This window comes from Paramisgurnus dabryanus, chromosome 7 (assembly GCF_030506205.2).
Source record: "Paramisgurnus dabryanus chromosome 7, PD_genome_1.1, whole genome shotgun sequence".
Classification (NCBI taxonomy): domain Eukaryota; kingdom Metazoa; phylum Chordata; class Actinopteri; order Cypriniformes; family Cobitidae; genus Paramisgurnus; species Paramisgurnus dabryanus.
Window position 1 is genome coordinate 23337104 of NC_133343.1, and position 22188 is coordinate 23359291.

Genomic DNA, 22188 nt, shown 5'->3' on the forward strand with positions numbered 1-22188 from the left:
GGGTTTATGACTTGTAGTGCAGCCAGCCACCAGGGGGCTTCACTTTTCAAGATGTATGATGCACACCCAGTTGGGATGCATGGACATCTGCATGTTAAATATAAGCACATTTTTTATAACTGTAAAGGGATTGTTCATGCAAAAATTAAAAGTATGTAATTTACTTTATAACATTTACAATGTTATAAACCCATATTGGTTTCTTTATTCTGTTAAACACCAATAAAGATATTGCTGCCCCCTGGCACCATCTCAAGGCCCCCAGTTCAAGAACCACTGCTCTAAACCCTGTGTTCACAATAAACACTGAAAGGATACATAATTAGTTACTGTTAATATAAGTTATTCTCATACAAAAACCAAGTGCAATTAACTGAAAATGTAAGTTTTGAATGATTTAGTTTTGGTCAAAGATTAACAACTGATAAGAAATTTCTTAAGAGTTTTACAATAATGCTTCAAAGAGTGATGTTTTTGTTGTAAATTATAGTTTTTTGTGAAGTCACCGTTCAGGTGATCAGTGTTTCCTTTGTTATGCATGCATCACATTCAACTTAGTGTATTTCTCTCCACTATAATGAAGTGGATAAATGTGAACAGTGGGGTTTGTGCTTCTGTGGAGAATTAAGTTAATTAGTCAGTCCTGAATAGCTTTCATTACACCTTGTTATATAAAGTGAATTAACCATTTAATTTCAGTCTTTATAAACACCAAGTGACCGTAATTGTTTAAGTGCACTGTACAAACTCCAAGTTTGGTGAATTTAACTTTTTAAGTTCAGTCTATGTGGCCAATGTTAACCAAAGTTAAGTGACCTTAAATATATACGTTTTTGGGAGACCTATTATTTAATAGAATTGAGAAAACAAGTTTACTCAATCAAATTAGTTTAATCAACTTATTAGGGTTTTCAGTGTATGGCTATATTCATGGCAAGAACTGGCTAATTCATCCACAAGTTGATGACACAAGTTAATAAACAGGTTGGGGAAGGGGTAATGTGGTATCTCCAATTCACCTGACTTGCATGTTTTTGGCCTGTTGAAGGAAACCGGAGTTCCCAGAGTAAACCCACGCTAAAAAAGGGAAAACATTCAAATCTCAACACAGAAAGGCCACCTGACCAAGCTCAATTCGGGGACTGGGGACCTTCTTGCGATAACAGTGATACCCACCGAGCCACTGTGCCGCCCCAATCAATGGCCACTAGGCATACATTACTACAATCAATACCCCAATTTATTTTGGAAGAAAGGGTTGGCATACTACTAGTTTTGCATAATACCATGTTTAAATGATATGACTTTCTCCCTCATTTGTCTTTTACAGCATATTTACAGCAAAAAGCAGTACACAGACTGAAGTGTGTGAATAGATGTATCACTCAGACTTATTCTTTAATCTTATTGCTTTATGTTGTGATTCTGAAAAATGGGTAGATAGGCAGACATGCAGAAAAAGTTTTTTCATCATCTGTGTACAAGTGCATGAGAAAAATGATAATAAATGTAACCTCTTTGAGTGTCGACAGGTTTACTATTCACAGCATAGACCGAGAAGTGCAAAGACATAAGAGACTATCCAACTGAAACCCACTTGGTCACAAATCATACCGAGGCTCAGCAGGAGCTGGAAATCAACTGCTAAAATGGCCCGAGTCCAAAACAGACTTCTAAGCAACATTTCATTTGAGAATAACATGAAAAGAACAAACAGGCTGTGTAATAACTGAAACACAGACAAGGTTAGCTATGACGACACCGTATAGCTTCAACAGAAATGCAAAACACATAATCAGTGACAGAAGATTCAATTCATTCGGATACAGACTAGGGCTGTCACTTTTGAGAAAAATCTAATTCGAACGGATTTCGAATATCATGCAATGTATCCGAATATATTCGAATATCTAGGCGCCGCCCCCCCCCCCACGCGCATCAAAAACCCACCGTAATGGAGATTCAATCAGAAAATTATTAACAGTGACAGTCATAAACAGGGTTGTCTGGATTACTTCTTTACTTAATGTTTGAAACAGCAGGTTATCAATTTATTGTTATTATGAATTACAAACTTATATATATATAAAAAACATGATTCAGAACAGTTACAAACAATAACGTGACAACTTAAATAGCAACTTAAATAGCAGCAGAAGTATATAGGAGACGCAAACAAAATTCGCGCCCGCAGATTTCGGCAGAAAACTCTGCGGAATTCCGCGGATTTAATGCCCGTCATTGACAAGCACACATATCCCGCGCTTGAGCGTGTTTGTGACCAGAACTGTCATTGACAACAAGCACACATACAAAGCCTATCCCGCGCGTTTGTGAGCCATCATTCACAAGTACATTAACCCTGCGCGTGCTGTTTGCTTGCCCGTTTTCAATGATATAGAGCACTAACCCTTTGATACTTGAGATGAAATTAAACTTACCACTTTAAGCAGATCTCACTTGTCGTCAATGTGACGCGCAATAGTCAGCACATGATCATTTCAAATCCGTTTACAAGACAAATGCTGTTGCTGTTTAATATAAAGTTTACATTGCGTTGTAAAAAATATGAAATTATCTTCATACATGGTAATTTCATAATGCGAACGTATTAACACAAGCTTTTTATTCTGCTACAATATTTAACACTATAAACAATATGTCATTTCATATACAAACTATAATTCTATCTTGACATGCACATGAGGTTCATTTTGGTCCCATTTGATTCCCTCTCTTGCGCACAGTTGCCGTCGTCTGTCTCACTCTCAGCCTCCTTCCTATTACAAGGTGTTATTGTAAAAAATGCGCTACACATGGCATTTAAAAAACCGGATGGTTTATTTATAGTTCGAATACGGATATTTCACGTCATGTTCGAATGCATATTCGAATATCGAATAAAAAGTGACAGCCCTAATACAGACATGATCTTAGGGCTGGGTGATGAGGCAAAAAATGAAATCTAGATTTTTCAGAACATCTAACCAATCCACGATTCAATTTCTATTTTTTAAGTAGTCAACCTAAAACATAACTACAACAATACTGCAGTAACATTCTCTTTCCAAAAACATTCTTTTATAAGATGCAAGAACATCTGGTTAAAGAAACTAAAGTTCTAATCCAAGTGCACTAAAGGATAATAATTTATTAACGTAGTATAAATAAAAAATGAATTCCCTTTTTTAAAACATTTATAAAAATATTAGGCATTGTTTAAAAAATATAATGGTAGCCTAAATGTGAAAACTAGACCTAAAATCGATGTTCAGGGATTTTTATAATGTTTTCTTGTATTTGATTGTAGTTTAAGTACATTAAGTCATAATCTCACATCACATGTTAAACGTAACAATTCAACTATTATTTCCCTTTTATTATTTATAACATCAATTTTGATTGGATTTTCATTAATCATTTTGTCAATAATCTGGATAATGTATGCTATGATTGACTTCTTTTTACCATTCTTTAAATGGTATTCAAAATGTTCAAATAAGTCAATACTAGTTTGCAAATCATACATTTCTGGTCACGCTGTTCACCTTGCCAACGAGGACATTGCAAACCTTTTGTTTGTAAAGCTATTTACTGTATTGTTTGCGCGGACACTTGCATTTCATTCAGGCGACCACTTTTTGTTTAGACACAACACATCATCTGCACTAAAAGAGATGCAGTCTGCGCAGACATGTGTAGCTAAAATTCAGCAGGTAAAATTGCCACGTGAGGTTTAGGTCATGGTATCAGTCATCTGTAACTTTGCTTGTTTATTTTGAAAAATAGAGCCGAGGGACAGAGGCGAATGCGGGAGGGAGAGTACGAAGAGTAGGGATGTGCATCGATGCATCGCGCTCCCATTAAAAAGACCTGTCTGAAATCGATTCTGAATCGTAAGGCTCCGATTCAGTGTTTCATGCACAGCTTGTGCATGTACTACGGCTCCGTGATCAGTAGGAAGTCCTTATCAATCTAAAATCACTACAAGTTTGACTCGTTTATAACGTGCATTTAAAAAGGCAACACTCGTCAAACACAATCATTTAAAATATTCTTTATTATCTTGAAAATACCTGAAACAATCTGAAGAACAGCGATATAAATATTCCTTTAGACATTTCCTGGAATAGTGTTTGGTATACTACTTCTTCTGTGGCACAAATGGTGTTTCTAAGCGAGAGCGCCCCCTGGCTTTTGGATGTGGCTGCATTTCACCGTAATTCATTCAAATTCATTCATTGAGAAAACGCGCATTTGCCCGATTAATTGTCACAACCCTAACGAAGAGGGAGAATGGATTGCGCTCTTTATTACTTCTCCCACAGCGTAACACAGAACAAAAGTGCATAAAATAATAAAGCCTAATTGGTTTCATTTACGATGCAGTATAACCCTTCTGTGTTATCAGATGATGTCTGCACTGAACTTCCATTTAAAATTGATTCCCTGATAAAAAATAAACTTAAAATCGCGTCAACATTAGAGCTGCAACGACTATTTCTACTGTCGACTAATCTAGCGATTATTTTTCCGATTAGTTGACTACTCTAACGACTATTTTTTATTAGCTATTTAATCTGTTGGATAATCTGTTTTTCTACTCTCTGTCTGATCTGACAGTCATTGTTTGTTTTATTGTATTTTAACACAACTGAATGCTATTTTCACATAATATCTGTTCTGTTGTCAGATATATAGGGGTGGTTTTTCCAGACAGGGATTAGACTAGTCCTAGACTAAAATAAATATAAGAGCTGTCCAAACTGAAAACATCTTGCACTGACATATCTTAAAATACATCAGTGCCCTTAGTTTGGCCTGAAAATGCACACAAGTAATGTTTTTAGTAAGGCATGTTTTTTTTAAACTAATTATATTTCCTAATTAAACTAAGGTCTAGTCCTGGCTTAAGATAATCTCTGTCCAGGAAACCACCCCAAAGACTATTAAAATAGTGACTAAACATGACCCAATAACCTTGTGTTTAATCCAACCAGCTGTTACTTTAACTACTAAGTTACTAAAATCTTGATTTATAAACGCGACATCGCAGACAATTTGGCGCAAATTAAAAAATTGCCATTACACAGAGTTACTACAGAGGCATGCGTGGGCATAGGAGAGAGAGAGCTCGCGCACAAGCACATAGAGAACCAGTGTATGTGGGAAAACACTGCTAACCTTTCATGATAAACTCGAATCAGTCGTCTTCTCTGCCAGTAACATCTGACGTTTACATGAAAATGCAAGTACACAGAAGAATCCGCATGGAAAACACAGCCAACTTTTAATTCTTTCACTCAGCATTCGGCTTCACGCAGAGAAAGAGAGAGAGCGCACGTGCACAAGAGAGGCACCACAGAGCGCTCACAACAATAAATGAAGCCGTTTTAAATGAAAATAAAAATTTAAATGTTGCGGCCATTGTTGATTTTGTGCCGCACACAAACAAATCAATGTATGGATAACACTGCCAGGAGCAAAAGCCGCCATTACGCGAGATGAATGTAAACAGTTTTCATAGTCAACGTAACCGATGACGTCAACGCATCGTTGCAGCACTAGTCAACATGTACATTCTAAATTATTAATAAAAAAAAAAAAATCCCCAAAAAAGAACCCTACATGAGCTACAATGATTCAATTGCTACATGACAAAATTGCAATTGTACTTGCATGTGTTTTCCAACAAAATAAATGAATTAATCTAAAATGTCTTGGAGATCTGGTTAGAGACATCTGAGACACCTTTGAAGTAATCTAGTAAAGTGTCTAGTAAGGAAGATGGTGTATTTCATACTTTTGACTTTAGCTGTGGTTTTATTGATTTTATTGCCATTCCCATGCAGTCCAGCGTAGGGAAACTCGAAATAATTGTATAAAAGTAAATGGGGCTATCTGGGCAGAAAGCATATATAGAAAGCGTATATAGTAATAGAGAGAAATTAATCAATATCATAGTGAGAAGTGAGCCATAGGTTACACTGCTATTGTCCACTATTAAATAACCTAAGGGCTATTGTCCACTATTAACTAACCTAAGGGTCAATGTTAAACTCCAAGGTCGAATCGCTGTAATAATTGTGGCCTCACTGAGAAATTATACCAATTGCTTCTGTGGCTAAGTACCTTACATTGGCACATCCTATAAATTAGCATTTGGGGGATACCAGAAGGCATGTATAAGTCTGCATCTGCCGTAGTCATAAAGAGCCTATGAGGCGTGTCCTCATTTACTGATATTGCTTGCAAAAACTGCCTTTCTTTCATCTCTTTGATTATAGGAAAATTAAAATTGAGCCGTAAAAGACCAATAACATCAAGTGACACACAAGGATGGTCTCATATTTTTGTTTACTGAATATAAACTGAAACTGAATATATTAATAACCTAAGGTACATTGTATGACAATTATGTACTAAAAACAGAAATGTTTTCCATTGTTTTTCAAATATAGACACAACGTTGTCAAAACAATCCCTGTTCACATAGAAACAATACTGTATACATGCAAGTCACAGTTTTTACAAAGTTTTTAAAGAGCACATATTATCCGATTCACAATTTTACATTTCCTTTGGTGTGTAACTGTGTGTTAGTACATGATAATTATATGCAAAGATACAAATTAGGGCTGCACAATAAATCACATGCGATTGTCACGTGCATCTTGTCAGTAAAGCCGGTTCCTTGAGGTAATAAATTGTCAGTAGCTGCTTTCAGATGGAGCAGCATTTATTACACAGAACTGTAGTTCACTGAAAAGCTAGGCAATCTTGCATTCATAATCGCAGGCAATTTTCATCACTTTTTATGAATGCGATATTTCCCCGCTTGTCAGTTTTATTTTCTTTGAATTTGACAGTAGCCTTTCTCCCCGTAAACATACACACACCAAACTGCACCGAAACCGTGAGCCTAAAACCCAGGGCTCCAGACTAACTTTTTTCACTAGGAGCACAGTGGCCCCCAACTGAAAATTTTAGGGGCGCAACCAGAAAATTTAGGGGCACACACTGTAAATCAACATGCTATCCAAATTATCACATTTCTACTAATTTACACTGTGTTACTAATAAATACTTTAATGATAGATGCAGAAAGTACAATGTGCTGTTTTCAAATTCAGTGTCACATCACAAAAAAAGGTCAAATTTACTGGTCGCACATGTGCCACTGGATGTAAATTTCAGTGGCAAAATGCACCCATTTGGTGGCAGTCTGGAGCCCTGAAACCGTAACACGCAACCAAACCGTGAGTAATTTGATCCGTTGCACCAATAGAACACATTGTATTAAACCAAATACACAAAATAACGTTGTTTAAAGCAATGGTGATAGGTGCTTTTTAATAGTTTGTAAGCCTAGATGAAAATGGTAACAGTAAAGGTTTTAAAATATTGCAAATTTTTCCAAATATTATTTTTGTAGGCTCCCAGAACGCTGTTACCATGTAATTGAAAGGCAATATAATGCATAAAATGTTTACTATCGTTAGTTAAAAAGACGGTTGTGTAAACATACCCTTACATAAAGCTACTGCATGGCTTCAGAAGACTTCTATAGCAAGTTATTCAAATGCAGTATTTTAATGACGCCCTTTTTTTAAACCTTTTAAAAGTTTGGAATCAACAGCAAATAAACATCAACATTTTTGTTTTATAGAAAAAACAGCTCTGACATTCTGCCTAGCCTCTATTTTCATGTTTTAAAGTAATAAGAGAATGTGAGAACCTCCGATTCCTTTATTTTTTTGTGTGCCGCTGTTTAAAGTTTTGCAAATGACCCCAATTAATGGCCAACCAGTGGACCAGTGCGACAAAACTGAAGAGTTTCCAATCATTAAAATGTACAGGACAAGTTGTGATATTTCTGGAGCTAGCAAATGAGACTGTAATTTCCTAGACTGCTGAGATGTTTAAATTCCGACACATGCCCTGCAGGTTCAACAAGGCTGTCTGGTACCTTACTAGATGACATGCAATAAGTTCTGGCAGGACAGTAATCCCTCATTTCAACCAATTGTGCAGAGAGGGCAAATTGTTTCAGGATCAGTGACCACTTGACTATATCTATGTGCTACAGTCTCAGTTCATAACAGAGGAAAGAAATACACTTAGAAAATACTGGAATTTAAACTATGGAAAGGAATTACAAGTAATAGAAATTATAAAATTGAATGCTGCGGCAGTAATATAACATCTACATTATAATCATCAAGTGTACCACATCAAGCACTTTCTTAGCCCTGACAGTTGACATAGGTGTGGTCATCACCACAACATGCATTGCAAACACAACCATTGTTGGTGTAACCAAGCAAAAGCGTGGACCAGGCAAACTTTTGTGAAGTCCTCTATCCACTTCCTTCCTTCCTGGCAGGCCTGATGTTTAAGGCAAAACGCTGATAACATCCCAAGCCACCGCTCAACGTACATGTACACCCCATCCCTCAGACTAGGTGCTGTTTGTCTCATTGTTCTTCAGCTTCCTTTCCCCTGTCAAGCTTTCCTGCAATGGCTCTTGTACCCTAGCCCAGTGCAGCTTGAGCATATGGTTTGGGGGCTGGGTGGTGTGATTTGAAAGTGGTTACTGTTTCATGCCTCCTGTATGTGGTAAATCACAGAGCATCTGCCAAAGTCATTATCTCTTTAAACACAAAGGGGCGTTCATAATACCATTCTAGTGTAAACAAAGTTATTATTCATGGCCAATTAATGTGATGGACACAGTGCCTCAATAACATTAATGTGCATTGGTATTAGACAACTATTAGTCTTATAAACTGTTCTGTTTCATGGATATAGCTCTATAAAGTTCTACAGCTACCGTATAAAAATGTCTGTCTATTCATCATCGTTTCTTTGCTGCATCTTCTCTAATAATATTCATGCTGGTACATAAAAGTATATCTGTGCACCTATAGTTGACACCCACTTCTATTGTATTTGCCAACAGAGAAACACAAACGAAGATTTAAGAAAACAACAGATTTAAACTGTATTATAACACAGCTCTGTGTGACTTTGACAATACTTATCGTCTGTTTTATATAATACTACAATCCATTTAATTTGATTAACTACATTTAGTTTAAAAAGACTACAAATGATAGTATTCATTAAGTACGCTACTCCAAAGATACTGGACATAACACAATGTTTTTTTTACAAGGTGGTTAATTCATATTAATTCATACACTCACCTAAAGGATTATTAGGAACACCATACTTATACTGTGTTTGACCCTCTTTTACTTTCAGAACTGCCGCGGTTGGGGTGCGGTTGACATTTTCGACATTTTTTATTTCGGCCTGAAACCGATAATGCCATTTTCGGCCGAAATTTTCGGCGACCGAAATTTCGGTGCACCCCTAGAAGCAACTGCCATGTAATTGGTTGATTAGATAATTGATTCAATATGAAATTTAACAGGTGTTCCTAATAATCCTTTAGGTGAGTGTATATGACCACATTCAAACATTTTTGTACAGTTTGCTTTGCCCCTGTGATGTTGGGGTTATTGGCCTGGTTTCATTATTGGGATTTTTATGATAATGTATATATTTTTTGGGGCTTTTAGGCGTTTATTTTGACAAAATAGTGGAGAGTAGTCAGAAAAGTGTTGGCTGGAGATAAGAGAGCAGGATTGGCAAAGAACCTCAGAGACGGGAATCGCACTCGGGTCGCCGTGAGCACACTGGTGCTATATGTCAGCCAATTAGCCACAGGGCTATTGGTGCCGACTTTTTATGATAATGTTGTATGATTTTGTATAATTTATTTTGCACGAATTCATAAAAATTTGCCAACTCATAAAATGCATACGAATTCTCGTGATATCAGGCTGGCTTACATGCAAATTGCAATTCATATTTTGAATAGTTTAAACAACATAAAATGTGAACAATTCAAGAATAGAAGACTACTTATAATCATATAAGCGTTCACTGCGACTTTACTGATGCCTAGAGGTTCAGCACAAGCTCACAGATGGTCTGGTAGAGCACAGTGCAAACATCTTCAAGGTCATGGGTAAAAAAAACATGCACAAGATTGCTAAGCTTCACACATTCAAACCATCCTAATAGTCTCTCTAATTTTACAAACTAATTTAATTCAATCATCCACTTGTGACATTAGCTGGCCAACAGCGACGTCATTTAAGCATGGCATTCAACAAACATGTTTAACTGGTGGATGAAAGGTTGAGAAATGCCTGAACATCGGCGTTGGTCCATATTTCACAATTTTTCATCTTGTGGAGTAAGCAAAAATGTGTGCTTGCATGCTTTCTGAAAAAAAAAAAGGCTTTGTACAGTAGAGCGTGCGTTCAACCAATCAATGTACACTTATGTCCCTGGCAGTTCTTATTGTGCAGAGTCAGTCCCTATTCTAACAGGAGGTAATTTAGTCCTCAAAAAAAGGCATTTCTGTAACTAAAATCTTTCTCCATTCCCACCCTTCAAACACGCCAAAACATGGGTACTTACGCAAATAGGTATAGGAACTTGCGAACTTGCGAAAGAATGCGCACAATGAACATTTGCACTGCAACCTTAGTCGTAATGCGAGTACATCTAAATTAAATGTTGCGATGAACACTTTTCATGACTTTAATAGCAGCCATAATCTTTGAATCTATGTATTGTCCAGCCATATAACAGTTGAGGTCCTATTTCATACAAGGTGAAATTAAGCTTTAAGCAAATTTGCTCAAAGCAAAACTGGCACGAATAATGCAAAACCACATACTAGCATTGAAGTCCATAACATCATAAGTTGCTTGCCAGTCACAGCATTGCATAATGCCACAACTGCCCATTTAAACATAATAAGTATTATAACTCTGGTGGTGATCAACCATCAAATCTTCTGGCTCAGTTTATCCATTACATATTAAAAGCTTCATCCTTCCAATTAAAAATCAGCACAATGAGAACATGAATCGATGCTATAAAGGGCATAAAAAGGATTTCGTTCTTCTCGACTTTGTGGGCTGCGAAGGTTTCAAGAATGCTTTTTTGTTAAAGAGAGGAAAATGAACAGTGATATTTGATCCTAATGAGGTGTTCTTTGATAGTGTCTGTAAAAAAGGAGAACAAATTATAAATAAAGTATGATATAATTATGACTGAAGCTTTAAATGGGGAAGTAAGAACTACTCAGCTGAACCTAAATAAAATCGTTTAAAAAATAGAACAAGAAAAATATGAATCTATTGTAGAGGCTTCTATAAGGCGTTGATGACTATACTGTAAAAGGGAGTGCAAAATAAATTACAAGCCTTGAGAAACGGTTTGATATGACAGGTCTGGAAAGACTTTAGACAGAAGATAATTTGCGCTGTGATTATGGTTATATATGTATATAATTACTGTAAAAGCATTAAACAGGCTTTGGCATGCCAGTACTTATCTTAGAGTAAATGACACTAATTAATACTTAATCTAACCGTATATGTTTCATTATTATATATCACATACTAAATTTAATGCTATATTAAAATATTTGCTTGATTGAAAAAATATGTCATACATCCAGAATTGTATTTAATTTTATTTTGCCTATAAACTGCCCTTAAAATTGCAGTCTTTAGCTACACTTTGTAGTTCTATTAAAAAGCAGCTTTGATTTACTAAGAAAATGAAAGTAATCGTAAAGGTATTTCTAACTTCTGGCCCATTGACAGCTTACTGACATGAGCTCTGTACTGCCCATTCACTCAATAATTCACACAGCAAAACAGCCTGGCATATTGATTTTGGATACCGACACAGAGATTTTCATTCTACATTCTGTTGCATTTAGACCTAATCCAAGGCAGCACATAGATTCCAACAGCAATTGCAGGTAATTATGACAGAAAATATATTTACAGAGTAGAACACTGTCAACTACAATAAAATGATTCAAAAGAAACAACTTCAAATAATAATTGTAACAGTCAGAAAATAGAAACAGTTGAATAAAGGGCCGTTCACATTATAATGATAATAGGGATGCACCGAATCAATGGTCGGCAACCGAAATTATTAGGTCAAACAGATTTGATTGGCTGTCAATGGTTTCTCTTTCATCAATTGAAAAAAAAAAACGCTCAGTGAGTGATCCCAACGACATCTTTCCTTGTATCTTTATCGTTATAGTCGTGCACTCAAAAAAATGTACTTTCACTTTTGCCAATTTTACTTAATTCTTTCATGTTGTGATCACTTAAAAAAATCAATTTAACAATGTGAACTTAATTTAATCTAGTTCATTCAACAAAATAATGCGTCTTATCAGCTTTATTTAAAACTTATTTGTTTAGCCAAGTTAGCCAACATAACATTGTTGCATAAAAGTAACAGATTTATAAAACCAATACAGACTTGCATCTCATTGGCTGAGGATTTTGCAGTGTATTATGGGTAATTGTTGTTCTGGCAGAATTGTTGTACCCTTGTTGCACCATTAGATAGATACCTGAATAATAAGTGACCAAGTATGAGTTAATTAATAACTTGTTTTGATATATTTTAGAACAAATCAAACAAACGGTTTGGAATGTAACGTAACATTGCATTTCAAATACTTTTGTGATATGTTTGATTAACTGGATTTAAAAAAGGTTTATTTGATAAGTTGTATTGAGCAACTGCACTTTGATTAATTGATTCTGTGTAATGGACTTATTAAATCCTAATTAAAGGGGGTTTACAAAATGGCATTATTAAAAAAAAAAATTGTCATCATTTATACATTTTTTTATGTACAAATAACTCATAACTCATTTGTTGACTCTATAAGGTTTGTTGAGTTTACTTAAACTTCTTTTGTAAAATGAACTAAATTATTGTTTGTTGAAACCTGTTGACATAATATTTTTAATTAAACCCAACACTTTATTTTTTTGAGTGTGGTGTGAACTCCGCAAAAAAAGAGAAAATGTTAGTAAATAATATAACAGACCATATAGGCACATAACAATAAAAGGTAATGAGTATTTCTGGAACATACATACACTGTAAAAAGTAAAAGTAGGATAAACTTAAAAACAAATTACTTCAATTGGTAACACCTAAAAATTTTTTTTTTCAACTTAAATTTTCTCAGTTTAAGTGAAATATTTAAGTTGAAAATGTTTAAATATTTTAGTTTTTATCAGTTAAAGTAAGTTATTTTTTAAGTAAAGCATCTTTTACTTTTTACAGTGTAGAAAAAAAAGATTCTTACAATAAAATGACACTTTTTTTGTAATATATGCTGATACTTAATGCAAAAATGAAAGTTTTTGTGCTTTGATGACCAATCCCATTTCTTTACTCTGAAAACAAAAGACTAGACCGGACCTAATAAACATTCAAACAAACACGCCAAGACAGTCAATCACCCCAGGGCATCATGTGGGCTAAACGAGAAGACTAGAAACAGAGTAATAAAGAGCCTCAAAGAAACAGAGACCATGCCACAACACTAAATCACCGTCCAATCTCCATTGACTACAACTACTTCAGAGGAAAAGTCATCACTAAATGGGACCTGAAGCGTTAAACAACCTGCATTCAAAAACCTGAAAACTACAGTTAAGTAATATAAAATCACAGATCTCTAAATTAAATGAGCCATGAATCAATCAACCCGTGAGTGATTTATTGATGGGGTAGAATGAACATGAAGATGCCGCATCAAGTGGAGATGTTGTCTTACACTGTTTTAATTTATTTCTTGGCTTTATTAACCAAGGCCTTGGTACATTCAATGCCCAACAGAGCCTGGTTTCTGAATTTATTTCTGAGGGCAATACGTAAGTCCTTTCACCCTCAGAGAAAATAAAAAAGAGCATTATAACTTTTTGCCACTGAAGATGTTAATTAAAAGAACAAATCAAATTAGACCAGAATCTTCGTTTGTTAGAGTAAAAGGTCTCACAATGAAGAATGTGTGGTGCTCAAGGTGAAACCTGGCTTTGTGGTTACAAAGAAAAGACACTCAAGGGGTAAGAAAAAGAGTTATGAGTCAATTTACTGTTCTCCGTTACTATGGTAAAGCAGGGGACGGGCTCGAGTATCCTCCGGCTTTGTTGTTAAGCCAATGGTCGGTGCGACATAGGAGATGTTCGGCAGGGAGGATGAAGAGAACTTTTTTGAAATTTCAAAGAGGCCCTTTGGAGGCAAAATAGAGCATGTCAACACAATGGATCCCAGCCAACAATTCCAGGGCTTGATCTCAAGAGGCCTCACTCTCCTACTCTAAAACGAAACTTCACCTAGTTTCTGACACAACAAATAACCCTGGCAAACAAAAGCAAATATTTGAGTTATCAATTTTTACAAATTCTGTTGTCGTCATGGGAGAAGGGGGAATGGGTAAATATTTGTCTACTATAACACAAAATACATTTTAAATTCTAGGAGACTTGTTAGACAACAGACAACTTTGTTGTTTGAAGGTTCAGCCTGAGGCAAACATACAAAGTTAAAATAAGCTTTACTAGGATGGACAACAGAAAATCAATAAGGGTCATTAGCACGCTGTTCTTGACCTTTCATATACGTTATGTTGGTTATGACAATTTTGACACAATATTTAATGAACTACAATATCAACATACAATTAGAGATGGGAAATTTGTTTGATATTATTGATTAATCTTTATAATAGGTTATAGGTCAGAGAAATGCTGCTGTAGTGGGCAGTGCTCGGACACGTAGCACAGACATGTTTTCGGTGACCCGAGTTCAACCCCCTTTTCGGTCCCATTCCCCTCTCTCCATCCTTTAGTTTCCGATTCCTCTCTATAACAAGTTTCAAAAAACAAGTTTGCTTCCTTTATGTTAACTAAAATAATAACAAAATTGATGCAACCTACTTTTAATATTAATCTATTCAAAAATAACCACCCAGGTAGCAATTCCTACTTCCACAATGTAGACTGAGGAAATATCCCAGCCATAAACAATTAATTCATAGCATCACTTAACCAGTCAATTAATTCAAGTCCATTTCTAAGTGCAATGTGTCATCATTTCTGCAAGGAGTGCGCTTTGACCATCTTAAGGTTAACAGTATACATTGCAATAAATTTGAGGCCCGGCAATAAGAGCAAAGTGCACCGGGCTATGCAAACGAGTCTGAAAGCTTTTGCGAAAGCCAATGCAAGCCCATAAAATCTACTTTCCAAATATGACAGCAACATCTACTTAATGCTAATCATCTCCCTGAAAAATTTGTGACCAGGGTTTTGGTAACTGGGCGTCTGCTAGGCATCTCATAAATGTAATTCAAGAAAGCCAGAGTAAATGATTAGATAGGGCTATAATTTTACCCAACTAAATGGACTGTTAAACAAAACTCTACTACTTAACTGAATTTCCAGAGTTACTGCTGGAGAAAAAGATTACAAGAGGGGACTTAAAAAGTTATGGACAGCTCGAGGCTAAACAGGACAGATTTAATGCCAACGGCATCATCTTGAAGCTCTGTGAAATTTAGTGCATCTTAAAAAAGCCACATGTTTGGCAGACTACATAACCAACCACTATAAAACGTGTAACTTAATAGCTTAAACACCTCAAAGCACACAGTGGTACCCTGTTTAAACAAAATGTATCTTTATGCAAATTTTATTATTAGATAATTTAATGAAAACAAACATTCTTTGGACAACATAAAACACAATATTGCTATAAACATTTGCGACTACTGCTCATTATAGTGGTAAATGGACTCTGGGTGTGGTGAAAATTGCCAGTAATTGTTGGCTTCAAGCATTTCAACTGCCCCAATGGACTCAAATCACCCTTTCCTGCACAGCAGTCTACTTACTAGCAAGCTGTTATTTTATTTTTGCAAAAATATTGCCTTAATTCTGAACTAGTGGCTAGAATGGCTAAGGTACCTGATCTCATCTTTTTATTCTTTCAGTCTAATACCTCAACAGGTACAGAAACTAGCAACTCCAAAGTCATGGGTTAGATTCCCAGGAATGCCGCCACTAATAAAACGCATACCTCAAATGCACTGTATGTCACTTTGGATAAAAACATCAGCCGAATGCATCAATGTAATCTGATTGAAGTTTAACCAACTAATTTCTTCTTTTCAAGACTTTCTGCAATCTCTTTAATCCGTGTTCTTTCATCATGCTAAAAGCAATTAAGATCAAAGGTAGACCAGAAATTATTTCCTAAAGCCAACAAAAATCTCTTAAGATTCAGCTCTTATATACAGTGTGAAATACCTACAGAACATGATGCATTAAAAAAAAGGAAGTGAAATTTAATTTTGAAACTAGATTACAGTCGTCTTTACACAATGCAGTATTTATTACTCTTATATATGCTTTCACATCACATTTCTAAAACTTTAAAGTAGCGCATCAAAATATATATTAGTGGACGTGCCACAGAACTTCATGTAGTTATGGAGATGTCCTTGATGTTATTACGTGTTACATATTATAACGTCTATTTTAATCATTTTGGAGAATTCAAAAAGAGCCTGTATGCTAAACTGCTTGGGAAATAAGTTGAACGGGACCAAACAATTAAGATCTTTAATTCCAACAACATGATTTTCCTGAAGGTGTAAGCCAATAAACGTTATCCACATTCTGAAGAACACAATTATATACGGTTTAATAACTAAATAGCAATTACAATATAGCAGGCTGAATGTATTGCAAGTTAACGCTATCATCACACAAACCTGAGGGAGAAAGAAAGGTACAGAACAATAGGTTGCCTGTCTGTAACTTACATTTATATTTATGCATTTGGCAATCGCTTTTATCCAAAGCGACTTATAGTGCATTGGAAAGTATACATCAGTATGTGTTCCCAACTTCCCTGGGATCATCCCAGAACATTTTGCGCTACTAAAGCAGGGCTTTACCACTGAGCAACAGGAAGGAACTTGGGTATGTTTAATCTTTAAATCAGTGCCAGTATTTCCTTGTTTTGAATGTGTATATGGAAGTCTCTCTACCAACAGCCGCTGACAAACTACTGCAGGGGTCCAGCAAACTGAAAAGGTTAATAGGTTCATTTGCACCTGAGGAGTGCTGCCAAGCTGGAATCCAGGATGTTGGAAAAAGAAAACCTTTCATTACTTTAAACTCCACACTTGCTATAGTACACTCAGGTCGAACAATGAAAACCTTTCAAATCAACAGCCAAAGGAAGTAGACACCTAGATTAAATACAACGGTAAAACAATCCTCCATCAACAATAAAAGAGATTAATAATAGCTGTCATTACTACAGCCAACCAATAATATCAGCTTGATCTAATGAGAATTTCTGCATGAGTTGGCTAATTCTTATTAATTTGTATGAAATCAATTGTACAAAAACATATGATTGTCATAAAAGAAAACAATATCAAAATCCTGCCCCTAACCCCAATGTCACGGGGCAAAAACAAATTTGGTTGAATTAATTTATGCGAAGCAGCCACCTCATAAAATGTGTACGTATTGTCATAAGATAGCTTTGATATTATCAGTCCGGCACACTCAGACTTGTACAACCAGTTAGGGGGAGGAAATAAAAATACACTGTTTTTTGGAAAAACATTCTTCCTATATTGCACAAGTGGAGAGGAAGATTTTAAAAATGCTGTTGCACAGTATGTGAACATAAAATATGTAATTGTCATTAAATAAAACAGTATTACTACAAAAAACGTCAGCAAAAAAAAACATTCACAGTTCACTAAGTAGGTCATTGCATTGGTCATGGTTTTGATCCATGGGAAAAAAAACCACATAGGCTACTGATAAAATGTTTGTAATTCACTTAAAGCTGCATTGGCCAAACACATAAATGAAAAGTAAAACCCACACATCTGTGAAAGTTAAGATTTTTGATAAACCAGCTCTTTCAAAATGCAATATTTTGTACACGTCATCTACATACAGTTGACAGAAACATATCTGTTGTCGGGGGTCTAGCCACATAGGAAGCTAATGAATTTACATCCCAAATGACTGGTGGGCGCCAAAATGGGCCCTTTAAGTGCTTTCAACGCAGGACCCCCACTTCAAAGACCCTCTCTGTTTACACACTCGAAATGGTCAAAGGTTTTGCTATGCCAACGACGATTTTAACAACAGGGCTTGCACGTGTATCACACAAACTTTGACAGGGTTGTCGATTCGCATACAACATTTCATTTTGTACGCAATTTGCTGCTTGTTCCGTTCCGCTTTTGTGTTTTGATTGTCGCCCGAGGCTTTAAAAGACCACCCGTGCGTAATATAAGGGGCTAGGTCGCATAGCAACTCTTAGTATATCGAGATTTACAGGCCATTTCTGGGAATATAATTACTGAGACTTCACAATGACTTAAAGTTCAAACCACTTCAGGAAGCACTAAAGTAAACAGGTACGATAAAAACTCACCCTTATTCGCCTCATGGCCGCAACAATCTCCACACGGCTATTGGGTCGAGCCACATCCAGACTACCGATATACTGAAAATGTAAGACAGCAGGATTACATGTATTACATTCATTGTGTGAAAGTTGAGGTTAATAAACATTAATATGCCATTATTAAAATTCGCTTGTAACGTTACTCGCTCGCTCAATGGCAACGATACGGAATGTAAACAAGTGGTGAAATAACTTTAAACGTGGACACATGATTTGCAAAACATGCAGCAGCAGAAATTAGTTAGTTAATACTTTTTATTTAAGATTTATAACCAATAGTTAACAGCCACAACATACGTGTCTGATAAAGACATCTTAATATTAAAGGACATTACCTTTGCCTCAAAATTAATCCCATGCTGGAATGCTTCCTCGTTGTGTAAAGGAATCCGTAAATCGTGTCCATCATCGACTAAATTATACTTTGTTTTGGCAGGCATGGTGACAGATCCGACTTTCACCTCAGTTGAAAACAAAAAACAGCTCGAGGGGTGTCAGTCCTCAATCTAACTCTTGCAATACATGCCTTTTCTCAGCCCGAGGTCACTCTTATTTCTCACAGACAGAGCAACTTTTGTTAAAACCACAATCTAAATCCGCCGTCGCGTGTATTTCCCCGTCGGAAAGGTGCGTGTGTTACAAAATCCGACTCATTCGCTGACTTGTTCCCACTCTAGCTGGTAGCCCGGAGCTTTAGCCTGTGTAGTAGTGTTAAAATCCTGCTTCCTGGGCTTGCCCGTTTCCAACAACTTCACAGCAGCGCCATAACCGAGCCCACACATCCCTGTCGCGAGGGCAGAGCGCCATTGGTTGAATGGGGGAATTCCACCTGCTCTCATTGGAAAACGGCTTCGGCGCAGGTTTTGGAGGAGGAGAAAACGCGCTTCATATTTGACTCCAAAAGGACAAAATGGAAAGCAACGGGTGGCACCTTGTGGAAGGCTTCGGTACTGTAAGGAAAGTTTTGTAGGTGTGCTCGAGTTCAGGTGGCGCTGCGCAGATAGATCGACACATGACATCAAAGTATCGCGAGATCAATTCGAAAGTTGCGCTGTGCAGTTTTTTGTAACTTCCACAGACTGTAAGATAACTTCTCTAAAATATAATGTTAGCATGACCTTAAAACTTATTAGGATTAAGATTTATTATTGGTTTAAAAGCACATTGAGATAATACATTAAAATGCTAGTTAGTAAAAAGCCAAGAATACATTTCTGCAAATTATAGACAATTGGTGACTGCTTTGAAGATGCTAAAATGTAACCATTTTAATTAATTTATTTATTAAAAAAAAATTCCTATAGTTAAATTTATGCTATTGTGTTATTTGTGTTTTCATTAGTAGTGGCCCCAAATTTGAAAAGTAGAGTTGGCCTGAAAAATCCACCAAAGACCAGCATAAGCGGGTAGCTGGTTTTAGCTGGTTTAAGATTGCGGTAGCTGGTCTAAGCTAGTCCTTCCAGCCTGGCAAAGCAGGTTAATCTGGTGGGTCAGCTGGTCTTCCAGCATAACCAGCTAAGTCCAGCTGGACCAGCTTAAAAAGTGACCAAAACACAGCTAGACCAGCTTGCTACACCAGCAATTCCAGCTAAAACTAAGCTTGGAGACCAACTAAAACCAGCTTACCAGCTTATGCTGGTCTTAGCTGGATTTTTTAGTAGGGGTAGCCCATTGGTTCTCAAACTGTTTCATGCGCACCAACCAACATCCCCCCACCCCCCACCCCTTATACTTAAGAGATCATGATGCCTTTTAAATTCATGATTTGAGGACATTTGTGTTTCAGTTTGTTGGATATTAGCCAAAGAAAACTAAAAGGTTTTCAATTTGTTGTGACCTGTCTAACCTTAAAATAATACAATCTAAAAAATGCTGGGTTGTTTTCCCCTTAGGAAAATTGACTATGTTTTTTGTGATAAAAGTGTAGTAACCATGGTATTTTGGTCTACACTCTAAAAAAATGCAGTGTTGGGTTAAAAAGGGACAAGCCCAGCCGCTAGGTTAACATTAAACAACCCACTATTTTCGGTTGAAACAACCCAGCATGGTTAAACCTTACAGTAACCATGTTTTAGCTATGGTTTTAAAAAAACATGGTTTGTATTTTTTTAACTGTCGTAAAATCATGGTTAATTTTGTAAGGGTCAACCCAACATTGGGCTAAAAAAGGGCAAACCAACCCTTTGGTTGTAGTTTAACCTATGTGTTTCATTCCAAAAAGTCTGTATTTTAACACATTGTTGGGTCAAATATACATTTTCTGGGTTATTGTAACCCATAGTCTGGGTTTGTCCCTTTTTGACACATTGCTGGGTTGAAAGTAATTCAGCATTTTTTAGAGTGTATGAAAATTATATTTTAAAGAGAACAGTATAAAAACAATGCTAAGAACAGTAATGCATTAAAAATCTAACCTTTTATTGAAATCTGTAAAATAATAAAAATTTTCAATGTAAATGAAATGGAAATATGAAATACTTTACAAGTTAAGCAGCAAAATAAGCCACAGAGGGGCACTGCACTGCAGGATATGAACTAAAAGTTGTCAAAATACAGTAATGGTTCAGTAGTTGTTGGCTTTATCATACTTGTCAATATATATAAAAACATATTTAAGTTCTGTAGCCCTAGCAAAACTAAATACAATTGTAATATTTTATAACTACCATAATGAGGGCCTCTTGAATTCATATCACTGTGTAGTGTATGAACAATATTGAACACTGTTTTAAGTAACTTTGGGAATTATGTTGTGACTATCAAAATAAGTCAAACAATGATATATTTTAGCATCATCAAAGTATCACCATTTGTCTAGATTTTTTTAAACGTAGCTTACTTTTGGCATTTTATCAACCAGCTGCTTAAGGTCTCATCCTGAGATGCTTTTATAACAGCATTTAAAGAGCTGGATTACTTTTCTTAATTGTTAAAATCAAGTAAAAAAATTTGTTTTAATAAAATTTTATTTTTCTAATTAAAGAAATTAATATGTTGGCAAAATTTATTTTTGCATACAAAAATTATTGAAAACATTTAAGCATATACCCTGAGACTTTTAAGATCATGACAAACATTTCAGGCAACTGGTATAGTGTATATGTATAGTGTATATTAAAACCTATAGTAAGGAGTCATTAGGTTTGTCCTAATATTTCATGATCTTATCACTGATAACAGTAGTCAGTAGTCTGAGGTCATTATAAAGCTTAATTTATGTTTATGACGTAAGGTGAATGGAATACTGTATTTTATAACGAGGCAAAAATAAAACCGTAAATCTCTGGTTAGACACATGAAGGGTAATTTGGCCTGTAAACTATTATGAAGTGTCAAGGTCTGACACATTGATATAAATTGTCCTTGCCTCTAAAAGGCTCCTGCAAGTATTGAAGCAGCATCCAAGGCAATGACATACTACTATGGATGGCTTATCAACATGGCCTTAAAAACAGATGTTTTAAGTCTAGTCAAGAAGGCCAGGTGTCTAAATTTAAGCCCGGAATACACTGCACGATTTTTGGCTGAGACAAAAGATTTCCATCATGAAAAAATCTTCGCGATTTCTGTGAACGTGGCTCTTAATCGGTGGTTGTATGTCGTACAGTGAAGTCCTTGTGAAAAAGCAATCAGAACAATCAGACGATGGAAGGGAGGAGTTCACACTGACGGGCAACTTCTCTTCCTATTTCGCTCGAGTCTGTCCCAAAATACGACTCCGGTGCACCCTCTTGGACTCGCGTCAAGGGTCCCTAAGGTCTG

At 36.0% G+C, this 22188-nt stretch overlaps 1 protein-coding gene across 1 annotated transcript in view; it reads right to left on the bottom strand.

The window, feature by feature from the left end:
- nos1apa (nitric oxide synthase 1 (neuronal) adaptor protein a) overlaps positions 1-19256 on the bottom strand; it is a 139924-nt gene extending 120668 nt beyond the window's left edge. The window contains exons 1-2 of the mRNA XM_065272582.2: positions 18762-19256; positions 18394-18465 (exon numbers count right to left, since the gene is read on the bottom strand). Of these exons, the coding sequence (XP_065128654.1) occupies positions 18394-18465; positions 18762-18866 (177 nt within the window). The 5' untranslated portion in view covers positions 18867-19256. The remainder of the gene's footprint in view (positions 1-18393; positions 18466-18761) is intronic.
- Positions 19257-22188: the final 2932 nt, after the last annotated feature.